At 38.9% G+C, this 20428-nt stretch overlaps 1 protein-coding gene across 1 annotated transcript in view; it reads right to left on the reverse strand.

Moving 5' to 3' along the window:
- The window catches only part of kcc (solute carrier family 12 member kcc), an 831023-nt gene that overhangs the window by 542782 nt on the left and 267813 nt on the right, over positions 1–20428 (reverse strand). Inside the window, exon 8 of the mRNA XM_090408412.1 lies at positions 17001–17227. Coding sequence (XP_090264538.1) covers positions 17001–17227 — 227 coding nt within the window. The remainder of the gene's footprint in view (positions 1–17000; positions 17228–20428) is intronic.

The raw sequence follows: 20428 nt of genomic DNA on the forward strand, positions 1-20428 counted from the left end.
GAGGTATCAAATCATCCACCAATTGGTGAAAGTGACCATGAGGTGATTACTTGGGTGGTTGCCAGCAGTGCAAGGACCCCTGTGAAAAAAGGGTATATGTGGAACTACAAGGGGAGTGATTATGAAGAGCTCAGGAGACAGCTTGCAGGTGTAGCATGGAATGAGGAGTTAGCTGGAAAAGAGATCAATGCAGCTTGGGGGATTTTCAAAAAATATTTAGTGGATGCAATGTCTAAATGTATACCACGGGTGAGAAGGTTAAATAAGTTAGGTGTGAGATGGATGAATAAAGAGATTAAGCATGCAATACAGAGAAAAAGGGCATTGTGGAGGCAGCATAAGAGAAGTGGAAGTAACCAATTTCATGAGTTCTACAAAGACCAGGCAACGAGAGTGACTTGGTTGGTGAGAGTAGCTAAAGAGAGGTATGAACAGCAGTTAGCTAATGAAGCTAAAAAGAATCCTAGGGAGTTCTTTCGATATGTAGCCAGCAAAAGAAAGAATGATTATGGAAGGATGACATTGATTGGAGGAAATGGTATAAAGACAGCTGTTGCAGAATGTGTGGTGGAGATACTTAATGAGCAGTTCATAAAGATCTTTCAATCTTGTGAATGTGACTTCATGGAGAGATTAAGAGCAGTTGATGATGGGGAGGAGAGACTGACTGTAAGTGAGCAAGAGGTGTTTGGGGAGTTGAGTAAACTAGATGTAAATTAGGCTGTGGGACTTGATAATATATCACCACGTATTCTGAAGGAATGTGCCAGAGAGTTGACACCTGCCTTGACATATTTTTTTAATACGAGTCTTGCACTTGGTCAAGTCCCTAAAGAGTGGAAGGAAGGCAAGATTGTGCCACTTCATAAAGGAGGTGATCGAACTCAAGCATCAAACTATAGGCCTATCTGTGTGTCAGGTGTTGTGGTTAAGTTGTTGGAGAAGCTTGTGAGAACTAGGATCCAGAGTTGGGTTGACAACAATGGTATAATCTTTGATGGACAGCATGGATTTGCTAAAGGGAGGTCATGCTTTAGTAATCTACTTACTTATTACAATAAAGTGACTGCTTCCTTGGACAGAGGAGAAGGATACACAGTAATATACTTGGATTTCGCAAAAGCTTTTGATAGAGTACCTCATGATAAGTTGACAGTCAAACTAGAGCAGATGGGGTTGGATATTAGATTAGTGCATTGGATTGGAGACTGGCTATCTGATAGGTATCAACAAGTTGTGTATGGGGGTGCAATATCCAGGAAAAGGAAAGTCACTAGTGGAGTGCCTCAGGGATCTGTTTTAGGGCCATTACTATTTAACTTGTATATTAATGATATTGGCGAAGATTTGGATGGAGATATTCAGTTGTTTGCAGATGATGCAAAGTTGGGACGAACCATAAAGAGTAGTGAAGATGTTGTGGCCTTGCAAGAAGACTTGAATAAATTGAGTGATTGGGCAAGCAAATGGGGATATGAGTTCAATGTTGCAAAATGTAAGGTTTTAAAATTTGGAAAACAAAGATGGGATGCAGAATTTATGCTTGTTGAGAATATATTGTTGGAGGTAGAGGAAATAAGAGATCTAGGGGTGATAGTGGATAAGGATCTAAAATTTAGGGGTCACATCGCCAAAATTGTGAAGACAACACAAAGACTTCTGGGAATGATGAGGAGGACACTGACGTGTAGAAGTAGGGAGATTCTTGTTCCATTGTATAAGGCTTTGATTAGGCCACACATGGACTATTTTGCCCAGATTTGGTCACCTGGTTTTCAGAAGGATGAAGAGATGTTGGAAAGGGTCCAAAGGCGACTGACTAAGGTAGTTTCTGACCTCTGGAATGTCGAGTATGAGGAAAGATTGAAAAGATGTAATTTGCAGAGACTAGTGGAGAGAAGGAAGAGGGGAGATATGATAGAGACCTACAAGTTGGTAAGGGGTTGCTATAGGATCAATGGTGGAGAAGTTCTACAGCGAATAGTGGGAGATCAGGTGAGAACCAGAGGTCATCCCTGGAAACTGTATAAAGAGGGTGTGAGTAGGGGAGTGAGAGGCAGGTTTTTTTCGTGCAGAGTTGTGAATGATTGGAATGCCTTGCCTGAGAGTGTGGTGTCTGCAAGGAGTTTGAATGTGTTTAAGACCCGGTATGATGAGATGTGTGTGAGATAAAAGGACCTTCTAGATGAGTCTTTGACTCCATGAGGTCTTGTTTAATAATAATAATAATAATAATGTATGGGTGTAGTTGACTGAAGACATAGGAACATTAAGTGGTGATAAGGGCAATTGAGAAAGTTTAGATGGAGAAATCACAACCAACAAGTGGCATGGGAAGGACTGGCTATAGACCTAAAAGTGAATTGCTATGTTTAGTCACAAATGCCAGGAGCATCAGAAATAAAGGAGATAAAATGATTTTGCTGATGAGTATATTCTCCAAAAAATTATGAAATAAGTGAAACATGGTTGGATAAGGATGATATCCTGAAAAGAATAGAAATGGAAGGATATGATGTTTTTTCTGAGGATAGAAAGAACAAGATGGGTGGGAGGGTGCACTTGATGATAGCAGACAAATTATGTCTGCACAAGGTGAAGAGATGAGATGGTAATAGTGTCAATGGTTTTCTGTCAGTATGGTGTGAGGTGGAGGTTGACAGAAAGAGATATTTAGTTAGATGCTGTATAAGGCTAGAGAATATGGTGGGTGATGAAGAAATGCCGAATCAGTGGGATGTTTGACAGATCAGTCAAGCATCTCAAACTTTTGGACGACTTAATAAAATATGGAAGTCAAGAGACATCAAACAAGTAACAAAAGTAAGAATCTATGAAACAATGGTCCTCCCAATACTCCTATATGGAAGTGAATGCTGGAATCTCAAAAAAGGCTGAAGAGAAAAAATTATTAGTTACTGAAATGGGTTGGCTAAGAAGATTACTTGGAGTATCTCTGCTGGATCGACTAAGAAACGAAGACATAAGGAAATGTCTAAAACACGAAATAACAATAACAGACAAAATCCAAGAAAGACGACTGCAATGGTTTGGCCATGTGACCAGAATGGGAACAGAAAGACTACCATCTAAAGCTCCGAATATAACGATGGAAGGTAAAAGATCCAAAGGACGGCCCAGAATTAGATGGATAGACAAAATAAAAGAGGACCTGAAAACCAAATCACAACAAGCGACACCAAACTGGACAGAATTGTTTGGACTCTCCCAGGACAGACAGAAGTGGAAAGAGTTCATTCGGCCTCATCATCATCCACATAGATGATGGAAGAGAGAAGAAGATGAAGAAATGCATAAGCAACTAAGGTTAGTGAACAAAGGAAGGGTGAACATTATGGGCAATTTTAATTAATTATGGCAGTATAGATTAGAATGAAGAGAAAGCATTTCAGAATAATGGAAAAGAAAGATATAATAACCTAATCACAGAGGATGTAATTTTAATTGAGGTGTCACATTTCCTCTTAGTTGGTGAGAGTGGCCATGAGGTGATCACTTGTGTGGCAGCCAGCCTATGAAGACTTCTGTGAGGAAAGGATATATGTGGAACTACAAGGCCGTTGATTATGTAAAGATTAGGAGACGGTTCTATCTATAACATGGAATGAGATATTTAGCAGGAAGGAAATAAATGTTGCATGCAAACTGACCAATAGATATTTAACAACATTGGTGTGCGAATGTATTTTGCAGGTAAAAAGAATGAATCAAGTAGGTGTCAAATGGATAAATGATGGAATTAAACATGAAGTTTAGAAGAAGAGAATACCATGGTAGCAATCTTGCCAGCCTGGTTTTATATAATTTATAAAACCCGGCTTATATGTATAAAAATATATAAAATCAATTTTATATATTTTTTTGTAATTTTTTTAATATTTTTACTTAGTCTAGAAACCCTTCTCTAGAGACTAAACATGGAACGCTTTCAATAAGCAGGGCAGTGATCTGATGAAATTCAATTCCCACCTAAAGACATTTACAAACATTCATGCCTGCAATAGGATTCACACCTGCGACCTGTTGTTGGAGAGTGAGCACACTAACTACTCAGTACAAACATACTAAAAGGTTTACTAATAACTTTTTGCAGATGGGAACCACACACACACACATACATATATAAATCAGTTGCATGAGGAATATAAAGTGCCCCAGAGTGATCCTCAGCTACTGGGTGGGTCTGCAGGTGGTGGATAGCAGAACAGCTTGCAGATATGTAAGCTAGCTGCAATGAGGGGAACCTGAGCAATCCCGAATCGAGGCGGTAGTGCTAATAGGGCGCTACCAAACACTGTAACGTGATCAGATCGTCATATAATGGTCATACTTCATTGTCCATTGCACGGGTTACCAAGGGACACATTCAGGGTTTAGGCAGAGGGACCCATTCGAAAAAAAAGTTAAAGTCTCCCTTAGACACCATTCCTTAGCACTCTGCTAGAGGAAACTCCATCAATGGGCCCGCTATCTGTTTGGGGAGGTGTTTAGGGGCAGTGCAAAGAAATGGTTCTGTAAAAGGCAAAGACAACGGCACCAGACCATGGCTCTAGGCAACTAGAACTTCCTTTCTCTGATAGCGAAGGAAAAGGAACTGGTCGAGGAAGCCAAGTGCTACCAACTAGATTTGGTCGGGCTTTCTTCAACCAAGAGGAGAGGCTCTGGAACTGTTGACCTGGATGAGGGGTGGAAGCTCTACTACTCTGGTGTGAGCCAAACAATGTTTGCTCAGGCTGGTGTGGGGATACTCACAAGCCCTCGGCTGTCAGACTGTGTTACTTGAGTGGATCCCATTGGAGGGACGGGTATGTGTTAAGGTTCCAGAAGAAAAAACCACAACTTGGCTGCGGTGTAAGCCTATGCACCTAATCTGGAGTCAGAATACTCTGCCTTCTTAGAGGAAGTGGATGCTGCTTTGGACAGAGTGGCAGACATGGAATCAGTCCTGCTAATGGGTGACTTCAATGCACATGTTGGAACAGATGGAGACCCTGACCTTAACACGAATGGGTTGAAATTATTACAAACAGCTTGTCCATAATGAATACCTTCTTCCAGCACCAAGAAGTTCATAAGTATACCTGGTACAGGGATACACTTGTATAACGAAGTCAATCAAAGGTCTCTGAATGACTTCTTTATAGTCTCAGCAGACCTATTTTCCTCAGTGCTGGACATTCGTGTGAGGAGAGGGGCAGAACTGTTAACTGACCACCACCGTGTTGTCTGCACTCTACTGCTACAGAAACCAAATGCTACCATCAATGCTGGTAGACCTAAGCAGCTATACCGCGTGAAATGGGACGCATTAGAAAACGAGGCTGTGAGGAAGAAATTTACAGATAACATCTCCTTGAGGTTCAAAAAGATTCCCAGACATACTGCAGATGTTGGGGAGAAGTGGGAGCTGTTCAGAACAGCTGTCATTGCCTCTGCACTCTCATGCTGTGGCAAAAAGCGACTCTGTGTGGCAATGGGCAGTGAGAAAAGGACACCTTGGTGGAACCAAGAGGACCAAAAAGCTGTCCAGGCAAAAAAGGAGGACTACCTAACATGGCTTAGGGTCAGATCACCTAAGATGCGTTTCGGGCATTCTTTACTTCACTATGCTGTCTTTACTGAGGCAGTAAGGACAGCAAAGCAGAGGGCTTGGGAATCCTTTGGAGAAAGATTAGACTCATCCTATGCAAATACAAACAAGGTATTTTGCATTTGCATAGGATGCAAATCTGCCACCTTTGAGGGAGGAAATCGTGCACAGCAATGGCATGATGGTGCACTTTTAACAACCAAGAAGGATATCCTTCACAGATGGAGAGAATACTTTGAGAGCCTTCTTAACCCAGGTGGCCTGGCAGTTGTGGACATCCAAAAGGTGCAGATCGGAGCGATGACTAGTCTCACAGCAGAAGAGGTCCATTTAGCAATAAAATCGCTAAAATCAGGCAGGGCTGCTGGTGGGTGATGATAAAATTCTGCCCAAAATGCTAAAAGTCTTAAATCGAGATGGTGTTCTCTGGCTGACTCGAATGTGTCAGGATGCTTGGATATCTGGACGAGCACCAAAGCAGTGGCAGACAGGCATAATAATACCAGTCTTAAAGAAGGGAGACCAGAGAGATTGCAGCAACTATTGTGGCATCTCTCTGCTCAGCCTGCCTGGGAAAGTATATGCTAGGTGCTTGGAAAGAAGATGTGGGAGCATAGTTGAGTCAAAGTTCCAAGAAGAACAATGTGGCTTTCGTCCTGATAGAAGCACAACTGACCAAATCTTCGTTGAAAGTTTATTTTTCACTTGGTTAGAGTATAATAAATTTAGTTTAATCCTTTATCCAAGTGTGAGCAAACAAAGTTTGCACCTGAAAGTATCTTCAGGACTGTGGTGAAGTGGTACAACACCAGGACACTCCTTGCAAAGGTGGAGCAAGCTACCAACACTCCTATCTCAGTATCTTCCATAATGCAAAACACATCTCCTTGCGGATATGTCTAATGTTATGCATTAAGGGAAGGGCCACAACCCAGACTAGTTTCGACCTTTATTGAGGTCTCTTCAGTGGGAGCCAGGCCCAAGTGGAGATACCAGGCAGAAGCATTAGCAGGTCATCTCTACCTATAGGAGTAGCAAACTAAATTTATTATACTCTAACCAAGTGAAAAATAAACTTTCAACATCTTTCTCTAAATCCAGAGTAATTTATTAAAAAAAAGGGTGGCACACCACTTGGCAACTCCTATAGGTAGAGATGACCTGCTAATGCTTCTGCCTGGTAACTCCACTTGGGCCTGGCTCCCACTGAAGAAACCTCAATAAAGGTCGAAACTAGTCTGGGTTGTGGCCCTTCCCTTAATGCATAACATTAGCCATATCCACAAGGAGATGTGTTTTGCATTATGGGAGATACTGAGATAGGAGTGTTGGTAGCTTGCTCCACCTTTGCAAGGAGTGCCCTGGTGTTGTACCACCTCACCACAGTCCTGAAGATACTTTCAGGCGCAAACTTTGTTTGCTCACACTTGGATAAAGGATTAAACTAAATTTATTATGACCAAATCTTCACTTTAAGAAATCTTTGAGAAATCTTGGGAATATGCCAAGAAAGTCTACACATGTTTTGTGTACTTGGAGAAGGCATATGACCAGGTTCCTCAGGATAAGTTTTGGCAAGTAGCACAGGAGTATGGAATGGATGGCCAACTATTAGCTGCCATCAAGTCCCCGTATGAATGACCAGAGTTTTGTGTCAGGGTAAACAGCACAAAGTCTAAACCTTTCACAGTCTCCATGGGTCTTTGCCAAGGGTGTGTTCTGTCACCCCTCCTTTTCATAATATTTATGGATTGGATTGATAGGCACAGCTGAGGCAGCGAGTGTGTCAGAATTGGAAGTAGCAGCACTAAACATCTGCTTTTTGCAGATGACCTAGTTCTGCTTAGCTCTGCCACAGATGACCTCTAGCAGACCCTGGATAGGTTTGTAGCTGTTTGTGCAGAAGCCAGGATGAAGATTAGTGTGTACAAAACAGAAACATTTGTAGTCTCAAAGCAACATCCCAGTGCACTCTACATGTGAGTGGAGTCCCACTGAGGCAGGTGAAGAAGTTTAAATACCTTGGGTCCATGTTCATGAGTGATGGAAAGTGGGACATAGAGCTAGATACTCGAATTGGATTAGCAAGTGCAATATTGCAGGAGTTAAGCCAGCAGGCAAAGCTGGCTGTCTTCAATACAGTCTATGTCCCCATTCTGACCTATGGTCATGAGAGCGAGCTGACTAATGACTGAAAGAATGCAGACACAAATCCAAGTGGCTGAAATGAGGTTCCTGAAATGAGGGGTGCAGGGCTGACAAAACTCGATAGGGTCAGAAGCTCTGCAATTTGGGAAACCCTCAATACTCAACCACTGCTTCTCCGTGTTGAGAGATCACAGTTACGATGGTACAGGCACCTGGTCAGAATGCCACGAGGGAGGCTCCCTCAGCAGGCCCTCCTTGCCAAGCCAGAGGATGCGAGGCCACACAGAAAAGGCCAAGGACTTGCTGGATAGACTATATCCAAAACCTTGGGTGAACACATCTGGGAGTCTCACCAGAACACCTGAGCTTGGTGGCAGAGGGTCATGACCATTGGAAGTCCCTCTTGCAGCTGCTGCCCCCACAACCCAATTAGGAAAGGTAGGTCTTGAAGATGGATGGATGGATATAAAGTGCAGGCCAGAAAGGTGACTCAAGATGGTAAGAATAGTAAAACTGTGGTATGAGGAGAAATTAGCAAACCAGGCCAAGGAAAAACCCAGAGTTTTTCAAATATGTGGTAAGTAGAAGGAAGAATGATTATGGTAAGATGATGCTAATGGATGAAGATGGTGGAATAGTAACTGCTGCAAAGGACATAGTTCAGGTATTCAGCAAAGAATTTATAGGGCTCTTTCATCTTCATCAGAGTGAATTCATCAGAAGCTCAAATATAGAGGAAATAGGAAAGGATGGCTTAATTGTGAGCAAGGTTATCATCATCAACAGTTTACTTCAGACCACTGCTAGATGAATGCCTCTTCATGTTTCTTCCATTTTAGCTGGTCTTGTGCATCTCTTCACAATAAATGTCCATAACATCTTGTTATCTCATTGCTCATTGTACCATCTTACCACTGGCCTATTGGTTTCCGATAACCAGCTCTTGGTGTTCGTTCTGTTGTTCTCTTTGTCTATCTATTGTCAGACATTCTCATGTCATGCCCAGTGCCATTACTAAGGCAATGTCCATTAAATTTGCCTGCTGTTGCTTTCTTCTCCAAGTATTATTCTTTTTTATCTAACCGAGTTATTCCCAAAATGAATCTTTCTGTGTTTCATTCTGTTGTTTTCTAGGTGTTTTTTAGTCAGACTCCAGATTTCACCACCATAGCTCATTGTTGGGAGCATACACTAGTTGTAGATCTTTCTTTTTAGTTTTTTTTTTATGTTGAGCCACACACGAGAGGTAGGTTAATCAACCTATAGTACGTTAGTACCATGTATTGGTAATTATAGTTATTTCACTGAATTCACTAATTCCATCTGTCTCTGATTTATTTAAATTTGTTTTTGTTCTGAAGTATTTCTGCTATACATTATTTTTATTTATCTATATACCAGACTTCATTTAACCTCTCCACCGACCATGGTGGATGAAATAGTGAGACCTAATTGCACTTCTTATCTATGTTATTCAATAGGTTTTACAGAATTGTATCCATATTTTGCTGGATGTCTATAGACGTCATGGCTGGTTGGGGCGTTAATTCAATAATCATGTGTTCTAGTTCTTTTGGAGACATTTCTATTAAAACAATATCATTCAGCAAATCATAGATTGCTTAAGCTGGTAATCAATATGCAGTCCTCTTTTCTCCCAGTTCAAATTTTCTCATAGCATATTCATGGACTGTAGCAAATAATTTTGGTGAGATAGTCTCCCTGTCTGACTCCTCTTTTTTTGTTTCTATTTATTTCTCTTTCTATTCAATTTAAATTTATTACTGATGAACTGCCCTCATATATATGAGTTAATATGTTTATATAAATATAATCTATTTCTATATGTTTTAAAGCTTCAAGCATTTTACAGAGATCTATTGAGTCGAAGGCTTTTTCATATCTATAAAAGCCAAAGAAATTGGTATATTATATTCTTTTCTTTTTTCCATTACTTGATTTAAGGCTTGTAAATGATCTAAACTTGAGAAGGATGTTCTGAAACTTGCCTGTTCTTTTGGATGATGAAAATTTAATATATTGTTTATTGTGCCATCTATAATTTTTCTAAACAGCTTGTGAAAGACTGGTAAAGGGTTATCTTATGTCAGGTTATCACCTTCCTTATACAGAAGGATGCCTTTTCCAGTATTCCAACTTTTATGAATTCTTCCTGTTCTTAAACACAGTATACAATTCTGCTAGTTTTATGTATAAGAGATCTCTTCCATTTTTTAACATTTCTATTAGTATTGTATCAAGTCCAGGTGACCAAATCTGCACAATAATCCATATGAGGCCTTGATAAGGCCTCATATGGATTATTGTGCAGATTTGGTCACCTTGTTTTTTTGATGACAACAATATATTAGAAAGGGTCCAGAGATTCATATAAGGAGTGTGTGAGCAAAGTAGTGAGGAGAAGATTCTTTGTGTGGAGAGTGGTTGCTGTGTAGAATGCATTGCCTGAGTGTGTTGCAAATGTAGGCACGGTTTGTGTGTGATAATGTGTACCTCCCATAATAAGTCTTTGACTCCATGGAGGCACACCTTAATAATAATAATAATAATAATAATAATAAGAGTTATTATCATTATTGTCTTTTAGACTGTTAACCACCATCCATGCATCCTCATTATGCATGAATGATGGTCATTATTATGCAGCCATCCATCTGCCGATCCCAAATTTCAAGCTCTTATATTTACATGCATTAAAAACTGATATCCTCATGTATCTGCCCACCTTACCAGCTTATTCAAATCCTTTTAAAGAACCAAAACATCAGCACTATTATTAATAATTCCCCAAGATTAATACCATCTGCAAATAACTGAATATCTCTCTGAAACTCAGTGATAATATCCTTGATATAAAGGTTAAAAAAAGCAAAAGTCTCAGTACTGATCCCTGTAGAACCCCACCTGTGACCATCCTCTTCTTGATGCAGCTATCCCATACAGAATTCCGTGATATCTATCAGACAGCCAATTTCCAATCCACTTTACTAATCTGATATTTGCCTCCATGTGTTTTACATCTTAAATATCAACTCATCATGTGGCAAACTATCAAGTGCATTTGCAAAACCCAAAAGAGGCAGCATATACCTTTCCCTTGTCAACTGCTCATGCCAATTTATTATTATAAAAGGTAAGCATATTACTGAAACAAGAGTACCGTATAACAAATCCATGCTGACCTTCACAGATAATATTACCCTCAAGTGCTTAGTTTTGTACATAATCCCCTTTCTAATTTCACCAAAACCTTAACAATCTTATAAGAAATACAAACTGTTTTATAGTTTGATGCCTGCATTCTACCATCACCCTGGTGAAATGGTACTATATTACTCTCCTTCCATGCACTGGGTACTTTCCCAATAGCTAGGAATTCACCAAACAGCCAGTTTAATGGAATTGTCAGATTGTTAACACATTCTCATAAAACACACGGTGAAATCTCATCCAGTTCTACTGCTTTATTGTCTTTCAGAGTACCCAGTATTTGGCAAACATTCTCCTCATGAATTCTAAGCCTTTATTACTTGCCATCCCTCCAGGAATAAAACCTGCTTTTCCAGGATGAAATGTCCCAATAAATGGATTATTAAAGAGTTTCACAATATCATCTGAACTGGTTACTTTACCTCCTTCTCCATCTAATAAGGTCATTCATCCACACTTATGTCTCCTGCTACCTGATGCACAACAAAAAAATTTCTTGGGATTTTCTTTGGAGTGTAGAGCTAATCTCTCTCTCTCCTCATATTCCATTTTTGTCTTTCTTACTATAGTAGTCACTTTCCAGGCTTAAGTCTTATATTTCTCATGCAACTACTCTCTACATCACTCTATACTTTTTTCTCAACCTCTTTTTAATCAGCAGTTCCTGTTTGACATTATTGATTATTCACTTTACACCAAATCATGTTCTCTTTTATCAATTAAGGGATGCTATCCTTTAAGTGAAAAAAATCTCTCTCTTACAATTCTTTCATCCATGGAAATGCCCTAAGCTGATTTCTAAGATTATTATTGTTACTTGCCTTACAATTCCACATAAATGTCCTTTCTCCTTGAAACTTTGGCATGTCTCTTCTACTTCCGAGTGAAAACTGCATGGTTACTCTCAACTTGGGGCAAGATTTCTCAATTATAATCAGCTCCTCTGATGCAAGGACCAAATTTAAATTCTTAATCCTCATCTCTCTCTCTCATGTTGCTTGATATATTATTATTATTATTATTATTATTATTATTCAGGCCTCCATGGAGACAAAAGCCTCATCATGGGAGATCCTTCCCAGGAAACACAAAGTCTATCATAGCACTATTTGAACTAAATGACCGTTCTTGCTCTCTCACCACTCTATCAGGCAATGCATTGCACGGTTCAACCACCCTCCTCCACTCAAGAAACCACTCCTCATCCTCACAGCTTCCTTTTGCAACTGATAGGGATGGCCCCTTGTCATCGCTCCTTCCTGCTGTTCCACCAAGCGAAAGAACTCGAGTATCAACCCTGCAACCTCTCAACGGTTTAAAAGTCTCAATCATATCACCTCCTTCTATCTAACAGACTCTGTAGTCTGAGTATGGAACTCAGACTGCAGTGAAACAGTCCTGTCTTGTTATCTGCCTCTGTACTCTTTCCACAGTTAATTTATCCCCTTCAAATCCTGAGGACCAAATTTGAGAACAATAGTCTAAGTGTAGTCTGATCAGGGTCTTATACAATGGAACGATAACACTTTTATCTCTGCAGGTCAGCATCTTTCTCAGTATTGCAGCAATCCTCTGGGTTACCTTCACCACCTTTGCAATATGTTCCCTGAATTTCAGTTTTCTATCAATCATCACCCCCAGATCTCTTGCCTCCCCTACTTCCACTAGTACAGCTGATTCCAATCGAGTATGCAGCCTCCCATCGATGTATCCCAAACTTCAAGACTTTACATTTTGATGTATGATAGATACTGTGTTAATGGATAGTGTGGGTCCTCCTGTGATGAGTCTTTTGACTCCATTGAGTACTCATATAAATCATAATCATGATAATTATGGGATGCATTTAAATCCAATTTGGAATTTGAAACCCTAAAAAAAAAATTGTCAAAATAATGAAATTTTCTGTTCAACTGTATTCAGGGATACAAAGGGACAATGTTTTGAAATTATATATTATTATTATTATTTTATTATTATTACGGGTATCTCCATGGAGTCAGTAGACACATTGCAAGAAACCCAAACTATCAAAACAATATCTATCATATCTCTTCTTGAATTCATTTACAGACGAACAACTCACAACTGAGTCAGGCAATGTATTCCACTCATTCACCACCCTCCAGGTGAAAAACTTCGTTCTCACACCCTTGTTAACCACACTTTTCCTTAATTTCCAGGGATGACCTCTTGTTCTTCCATCAATATCACACAGTTGAAACATTTCCCCTGCATCAATCTTATAAAAATCTTTTAGTAATTTAAATGTTTCTATCATATCTCCTCTTCCCCATCTATCAACCAATCTCTGCAATCCAAAAGCTCTTAATCTATCAATATAGGGAGCATTTTTTACATCATTCGCCAACTTAGTCACTCTCCTCTGAACTCTCTCCACAACCTCCTCATCTCCAAGGAATTCAGGTGACCAGACCTGAGCACAGTAATCCAAATGTGGAAGTATTAAAGCTTTATAAAGGGGAATAATAACCTATTTATCTCATAATAACCAAGTAATCCTATGTGCAATCTTGGACACCTTAGCAATGTGTCCGCTGAACTTCATCTCTCTATCCAACAACACCCCTAAGTCCCTAGCCTCATCAATCTCTTGGAGTACCGTTCCATCAATGTAGGACACAGCTGGTAATTATTTAATCCCAAAATGCATAACTTTCCACTTTTCCACATTGAACTGACATCCATTACCTCTTGCCCATTCTGCCAGTTTATTTAAATCATCCTGCAAACTCTCAACATCAGCTTGATTTTTTATTGCACTACCCAACTTTGTATCATCAGCAAACAACTGAATATCTCCCTTCAAGCCATTTCCTATATCATTTATGTACAATTAAACAATAACAACCCAAGCACAGAGCCCTGAGGCACACACCACTGGTCACCTGCCTCATTCTGGACAATATTCCTCCATACACTGCATTCTGGTATCTCTCCCTGAACCATTCTCTTATCAATATCACCAGTTTAGTATCCATCCCCATCTGCTCCAATTTGTGCAACAGTATTCCTTAGGGTACCCTTTCAAAAGCCTTAGCAAAATCCAGAAGTATCTCTGTGTAGCCATTTCCCTTGTCCAACTCAGATGTCATTCTATTATAAAAAGTTAATAAATTGCTAAGGTAGCCTCAACCTTTAACAAAACCATGTTAGCCCCTATAGCGTATCATATCCTGATCCACCCATTCTTGAATTTTGTCTTTAACCAACTTTTCCAATACTTTTACTACCACTCCCTAGATAGTGATTGGCCTGTAATTAACTATCGCAGTTTTAGAGCCACTTTTATGCAAAGGAACTACTTTGCCATTCTTCCCCTCCCTAGGGGCCATACCACAGTTCAAACTAAGTTAAATAACTCAGATTTCTTAACTTAAATTCTCACATTGGCTATTACTACAGGTACAGAGATATCCTCACTTGGGTGATAAACATCTGAAAAGTGATCACTCAGTAACTCTACTATTACATCTGAATTTTTCACCTCAATACCATCAGCACCCAATAAAGTTATCCTTCCGAAGTCATTCTTCCTTTTACTTGCCACATAGTGGAATAACTCTTTGGGATTACCCTTGAACTCCTTGGCTAAGGTCTTCTCATAATCTGGTTTAGCTTTTCTTACTATGCTGGTAACCTTCCTAGCATGAGCCACGTACTGCTCATGGGTGTGCTGATCGCCTTTCTCCTTGTAAATTCTCCATAATTTTTTGTTTTTTGTCATAATTCTCCATAATTTTTTGTTTCAGTAGTCCCATGCTGATTGGGAACACAATCTGATATTGCCTTCTTAGATACCCACTAATTTTATCCCATGCACTGCTAACATCTTTCCCCTGCAATATGTTCTGGCATGGGATGGCTGAAAGCTCACTTCGAAGCTTGTTATAACTGCTTAACCTGGAGTTCTGTATATACCCCATCTTAAGAGAGAAATCCACAAATTTTTTAACCTCCTAAGTCAATACCACATAATCGATCTCACCAATTGGAGGTAACGAGGACACCTTAATTATGCATATGTCCTCTGAATCAATGACCAGGTCCAATACCCACACCACAAGTCCCTTCACAGTTATGTGCTGTTTTAAGTAATTATGACTTAGAAGGTGTATTAATTCCATTTCATTTTTGCCACATGATATTTCTTCTTATATTTGATATCACCATAATTAAAATCCCCCACAACAATCACTAGCCCTGCACTCATTGCACTAATTTGCTGATGCATGAATTCAATATCACCCATTGTTCCCCCTGACCTATAACAGCAACCAACAGTATATTTGGTTGCGCTGGTCACTATTTCACACCAGACTGCCTCAAATGACTATCTTTCATATGTCTATTATCTTGATATACTGCTTTCTTTGGCTGCAACTCATCAGTTATCATCAACAGTACTCCTCCTCCTGTTCTATCTTCTCTATCCTCCCTGAAAATACTGTACCCATCACATTCAATTCCAGTGACCACATCTTCTGCTGACAGCCAAGTTTCATTAATGCCAAAAAGTCTTCCCTCTTATTTTGAATGCTTCTTGCATTAGTATAGAAAAATTGCAGATTCCCTTTAGTTCTTGTACCAGCTTTAGCACTGATATATACATGTCCCTAATTTCAATAGTCCCATGCTGATTTTTATCCACTCTATTCTGGAATTTATTCCACAAAAAAGGATCAACAAATATACATTCACTGCATAAGTTTCTCCCTCTTACACTCAACCTTCTCAATTTTAGTTTCCCTGCCCAATTACTTCAACTTTTTCAGAAAACAGTAACTTCTTCAATCGCTTATGACTATCTATGTTCAATTGCAACCCATCTCTTGCATACAGCTGTCTTTTTCCTTAAAACACACTCCAGACATCAACAAATTGCAGAACTCTTTTTTTGCACATTGTTGCAATCATATCATTCATTATCATCGCTCGTCTATTTAACTCATAATTGTCAAAACGAGGCAACACACACTATCCTCCCACTGACACTTTTCTTCTTCACGATATCTAACAATTTCTTAAATCTTTTGCTACCTGATTTATACTACCACTCAGGTCATTTGTACCCACCATAATTATCATGGTGGGTACAATGCCCTCTCTTTATTGCTAAAGCGACTCTGTCAATTGTTCCACCAGCCAAGCACTCCTCAGGCATACCACTCTCCATACCCTTAATTATAGAATAATCATATATTTTACCACTCATAACTTCATTCAAGTCCAAACAAGTGTCACTCATGGCCTCATTTTCTACGCTATTCAGCATGACTCTCCCAGTTTCATTACTCAACACTCTTTTACTTACTCTTTCACTCTCACGACATCTCATTTCTTCTAGACCTCTTGTGCTTTCATTGTGTTGACTCCCAATCACTCCCATAATATTCATTACGTCATCAATCACCAAAGACGCTTCCATACTTAATCCTGTTCTAGTTACTTCAGCTAAAGTAATCTCCATAGTCCTAATTTCTCTATTCAGTACATTTAACTGTTTTAATTTCCAGAACCTCCTTAACTATGCAAGAAATATTTTAGTAATTACAAGCCTGGTTGGATAAGTATTTAGCATATCAGCTTTTCGACCAACAGCTGTGGGGTCAAATCCCACCACAGGCATGGATATTTGTGAATGTCTTTGTGTTAGACCACCAAACCCTACTGATGGGAGTCTGCAGTAGCTTGAAAAAGTTATGTCTAGTCACTAGAACAGGACTTCCATTGCAAGGCCTTCAGAGGGTCCTAAAACTTGTTCAGAGAAGATCCTTTCAGTCACTCATATCTAAATACCTATCATATCATGCCAAAAATGCACTCATAATGTCTGATGTTAGCCTATTGTGCACACTCACCAAACCCTTAGTCCATCCAATAGTATTAATACTAATATACTATAGGTTTAAAACCTTTTGTGAGATTCACCTAAAAAAGCAACATTAAATTTGTATAAATGAAAAAAAAAAAAAAAGTAATTACATACCAAAAAATACTCCGCTTGCAAGACCAGGAATGGCATTCTTGACTTCCACTGGATTGTTCTCAAAGTAGGGATCACAAGAATAGGAGCCATTGGTAAGAGAATTATTGGCCACTGAAGTGCTATTTAAAGTACAGTATACATAAAAAAGTGAGCCTGAATTATTTTTATCCTTAGAGCAATCAGAATAACCTTGGGAAGTAAGGATACGTTCTCCAAGTGTGCAGAATCTGTAAAAATAAAGTGCAATTTAACAATTATGCATAAAAATATTTTTAGTTGCATATTTTGAAGTAATTTCTTAAATGAAAATTAAGTGACATAACTCTGAAAACAAACTGGATCTAGCAAGTATACTAGAGATTAAAACATATGACAGATGGACAGCAGTGAGAAACTTAATTAAGATCATGAGTGCAAGTAGATAGTCTGTCACAGTTAGAGACAGACTATAGATACAGGTAAGAGAGAGAGTACTCATGGACAAATAGAGAGTGCAACAGCTATGGAGATATATACAGTGTGACTGACTGAAAGAAAGAGAACATGATTTCTGGAAAGCCACAACATATGAATTCCAGCAAGTGAGTGTCTGTGCTGTGAATAAATTAGTGAGGTGATGCAAGACTTGAAAGCTGAGTTGAGAAGTGAAATTAAGCACATGCAACACTGTAATAAGGCAATGGAATAAAGAATAAGGTTTGAATAAGTTATGGTCTATTTATATTTTATTAGAGGTTTAGTAAATGACATTGCATACAATTTGAGAGTATGCATGAGCAAGGTGATTGATGCAAGCTCCTGATGTTTTTGGTTTATATGTTGATAATCATACATGATGCTGTTCCTGGAAATTGACAACAAAATAAAAACTAAAAATTGACTTATTTTCTATATTTTGCTAAAAGGCGAGTAATAATGGCAACAAGAATACTGGCAATTAACAGATTTTTCTGTATACAAATGATAGGAGGAACATTAAAAATAAAGGGAATGAGTTTGTAGCATTCATTGACAGCTTCTTCAAAGGTTGCTGGTATCAGTGAAACTTTGTTAACTAAGGAGGATGTTCTAGCAGGGATAGAAATTGAAGGGTGTACACATAACATATTTCAGCAAGACAGAGAGGGTAAACATGGTGATGGAGTGTTACTTATGAGAGATGAATTGTGCCCTCTCAGAGTGGAGAATCACAGTAGAGATAACACTAATGGCTTTGAGAGTATATTGTGCGAGATAGATGTTTATAAGACAAGATATTTAGTGGGATGTTGCTACAAACCAGGGAATTGATCTGGTGATGAGCAGGAAATGTTTAGGCAAATTAGTTTGGCAAGTGCAAAGCAAGTGACCATTATGGGAAGGGATTACTTCAACTATGGCAATATAAACTGGGAAAAGGAGACAGCTTGCAGCCATAAGGGAACTGAATGTTATTTTGAATTTCTTGAGGGACAACTCTCTAGGCAGCATTTGGTGGAGGGAATATATTAGGATCAAGAGTTTTGGTTTGGCCATAGCATCAGAGAATCTGCCTGTGACTGAGATGACATACTCCCCCCCCCCCCCCTCCCGGATGGTAAGAGTGACCATGTAGTCCTGAACTTGGAGGATGAATAAGCATGTGGAAGTATCAAAACAGAAGAAACTTATGTCGAATTATAAGCAACTATCATAAAGTTAGAAACTAGCTTGCAGCAGTCAATGAATAAAAGAATTTTGAAGGAAGAGAGATCATAAGTGCATGGGAAATGCTTAAAGTTGTTGACAGCAATGGCAGATTGTAACTCGAGTAAAGAAGATAAAGCGATTTAGAGTCAAATAGATGACAAGAGAAATAAAAGGGGATACAGAAGAAAAAGAGATTATAGAAAACATAAAGAGAGAGGTGGAGAACAGTTGCATGAGGTTGTAATGAGAAAAAAATTAGAATATGAGAAGAGACTAATGCTGCAATCCAAGAAGAATCCCAAGGAGTTTTTTTTAATACAGTTGCCCTAAGCAGATGACACAGTTGAGATATTTAATGATTACTTTATTAGCATAAATTCAGTCTGAAGATATTTTTAGGTGCAAACTTTGTTTGCTCACACTTGGATAAAGGATTAAACTAAATTTATTATTAGCATAAAGGTGGAAGAGAATGTATTCCGAATACTGAGTACACTAAATATTAATAAGGCAGGGGAGACTAGATGAACTTCACTGCATGTTTTATGGGAATTTGCTATGGAACTGACTGTGCAATCAGCGTAGCTGTTTGAAGACAGTCTTGCAATGGGACAGGTTGATGGAGAGCGGAGGGAGGATAAGATTGTACCACTGCATAATGGTGGCAGTAGAATGGAGGTATCAAATTATAGACCTGTTTGTATTTCTTATGTAGTTGTTAAGATACTGAAGAAATTGGTAAAGGATCATATACAGAATTGGGTATATAAGTGCAATATTATTTATGCAGGCTAGCATGGAATTGTTAAAGGACACTCTTGTTAATCTGGTAACATTTTACAATAGAGTAACAAGAGCAGTGAAGGGTAAGGCATACACTGTCATTTTTTTTTTTTTTTTTTTTTTTTTCAAAGTTATTTGACAGGGTGAAAGATGACAAGTTGATTTTTAAGTTGCAACACATGGGTTTGGATATCAGGTTAGTGTATAGGATTGGCGATTGCTCTCTGGTAGATATCAGAGAATTGTATATCCCCATATACAATATGTCAATGATATTGTCACAGGACTACAGGCAGATGTTCAGTTGTTTGTAGACGATATGAAACTTGGAGGGGTTATTAGTAATAGTGCTGATGTTTTGGCTCTCTATGAGGATTTGAATAGACTGGAGAGGTGGATAAAATAAATAGGGGAGATCAGTTTAATGCAATAAAATGTAAGGTTTTAAAATTTAGGATCCACAGATGGGATGCTTCATACTCACTTGGTGGGGTTATTCTGGAAGAAGTAAAGGAAGTATGGGAATGTTGGAAGATTTTTTTTCCACTTGGTTAGACAATAAATTATATATTTAGTTTAATTATTTATCCATGTGTAAGCAAACAAAGTTTGTGCCTGAAGTATCTTCAGGACTGGGGCAACTCGTGGCAAAGGTGGACTAAGTTCTCATCACTTTCCTTAGTATCCCATAATGCACAGCACATCTCCTTGTGCATATGTATAATGCTATGCATTATGGGAAGGTCACTACCCAGACCGGTTTCGACCTTTGTTGAGGTCTCTTCAGTGGAAGCCAGACCCAGAGGTGATACCAAGGTTGAAGCAATGCAGAACTCATATTTCCATATGCCAGTTGCCCAAAGGTGTCACACCTTATTATTAAATTACTCTGGTTTAGAGAAAGATGTTGGAAGTTTTTTTTCCCACTTGGTTAGACTATAAATTATATATTTAGTTTAATCCTTTATCCAAGTATA

The sequence above is a fragment of the Typopeltis vanoorti genome, chromosome 18 (genome assembly GCF_054136105.1).
Source record: "Typopeltis vanoorti isolate ZY-2024b chromosome 18, IOZ_Tvanoo_1.0, whole genome shotgun sequence".
In the NCBI taxonomy this organism is placed as follows: Eukaryota; Metazoa; Arthropoda; class Arachnida; order Uropygi; family Thelyphonidae; genus Typopeltis; species Typopeltis vanoorti.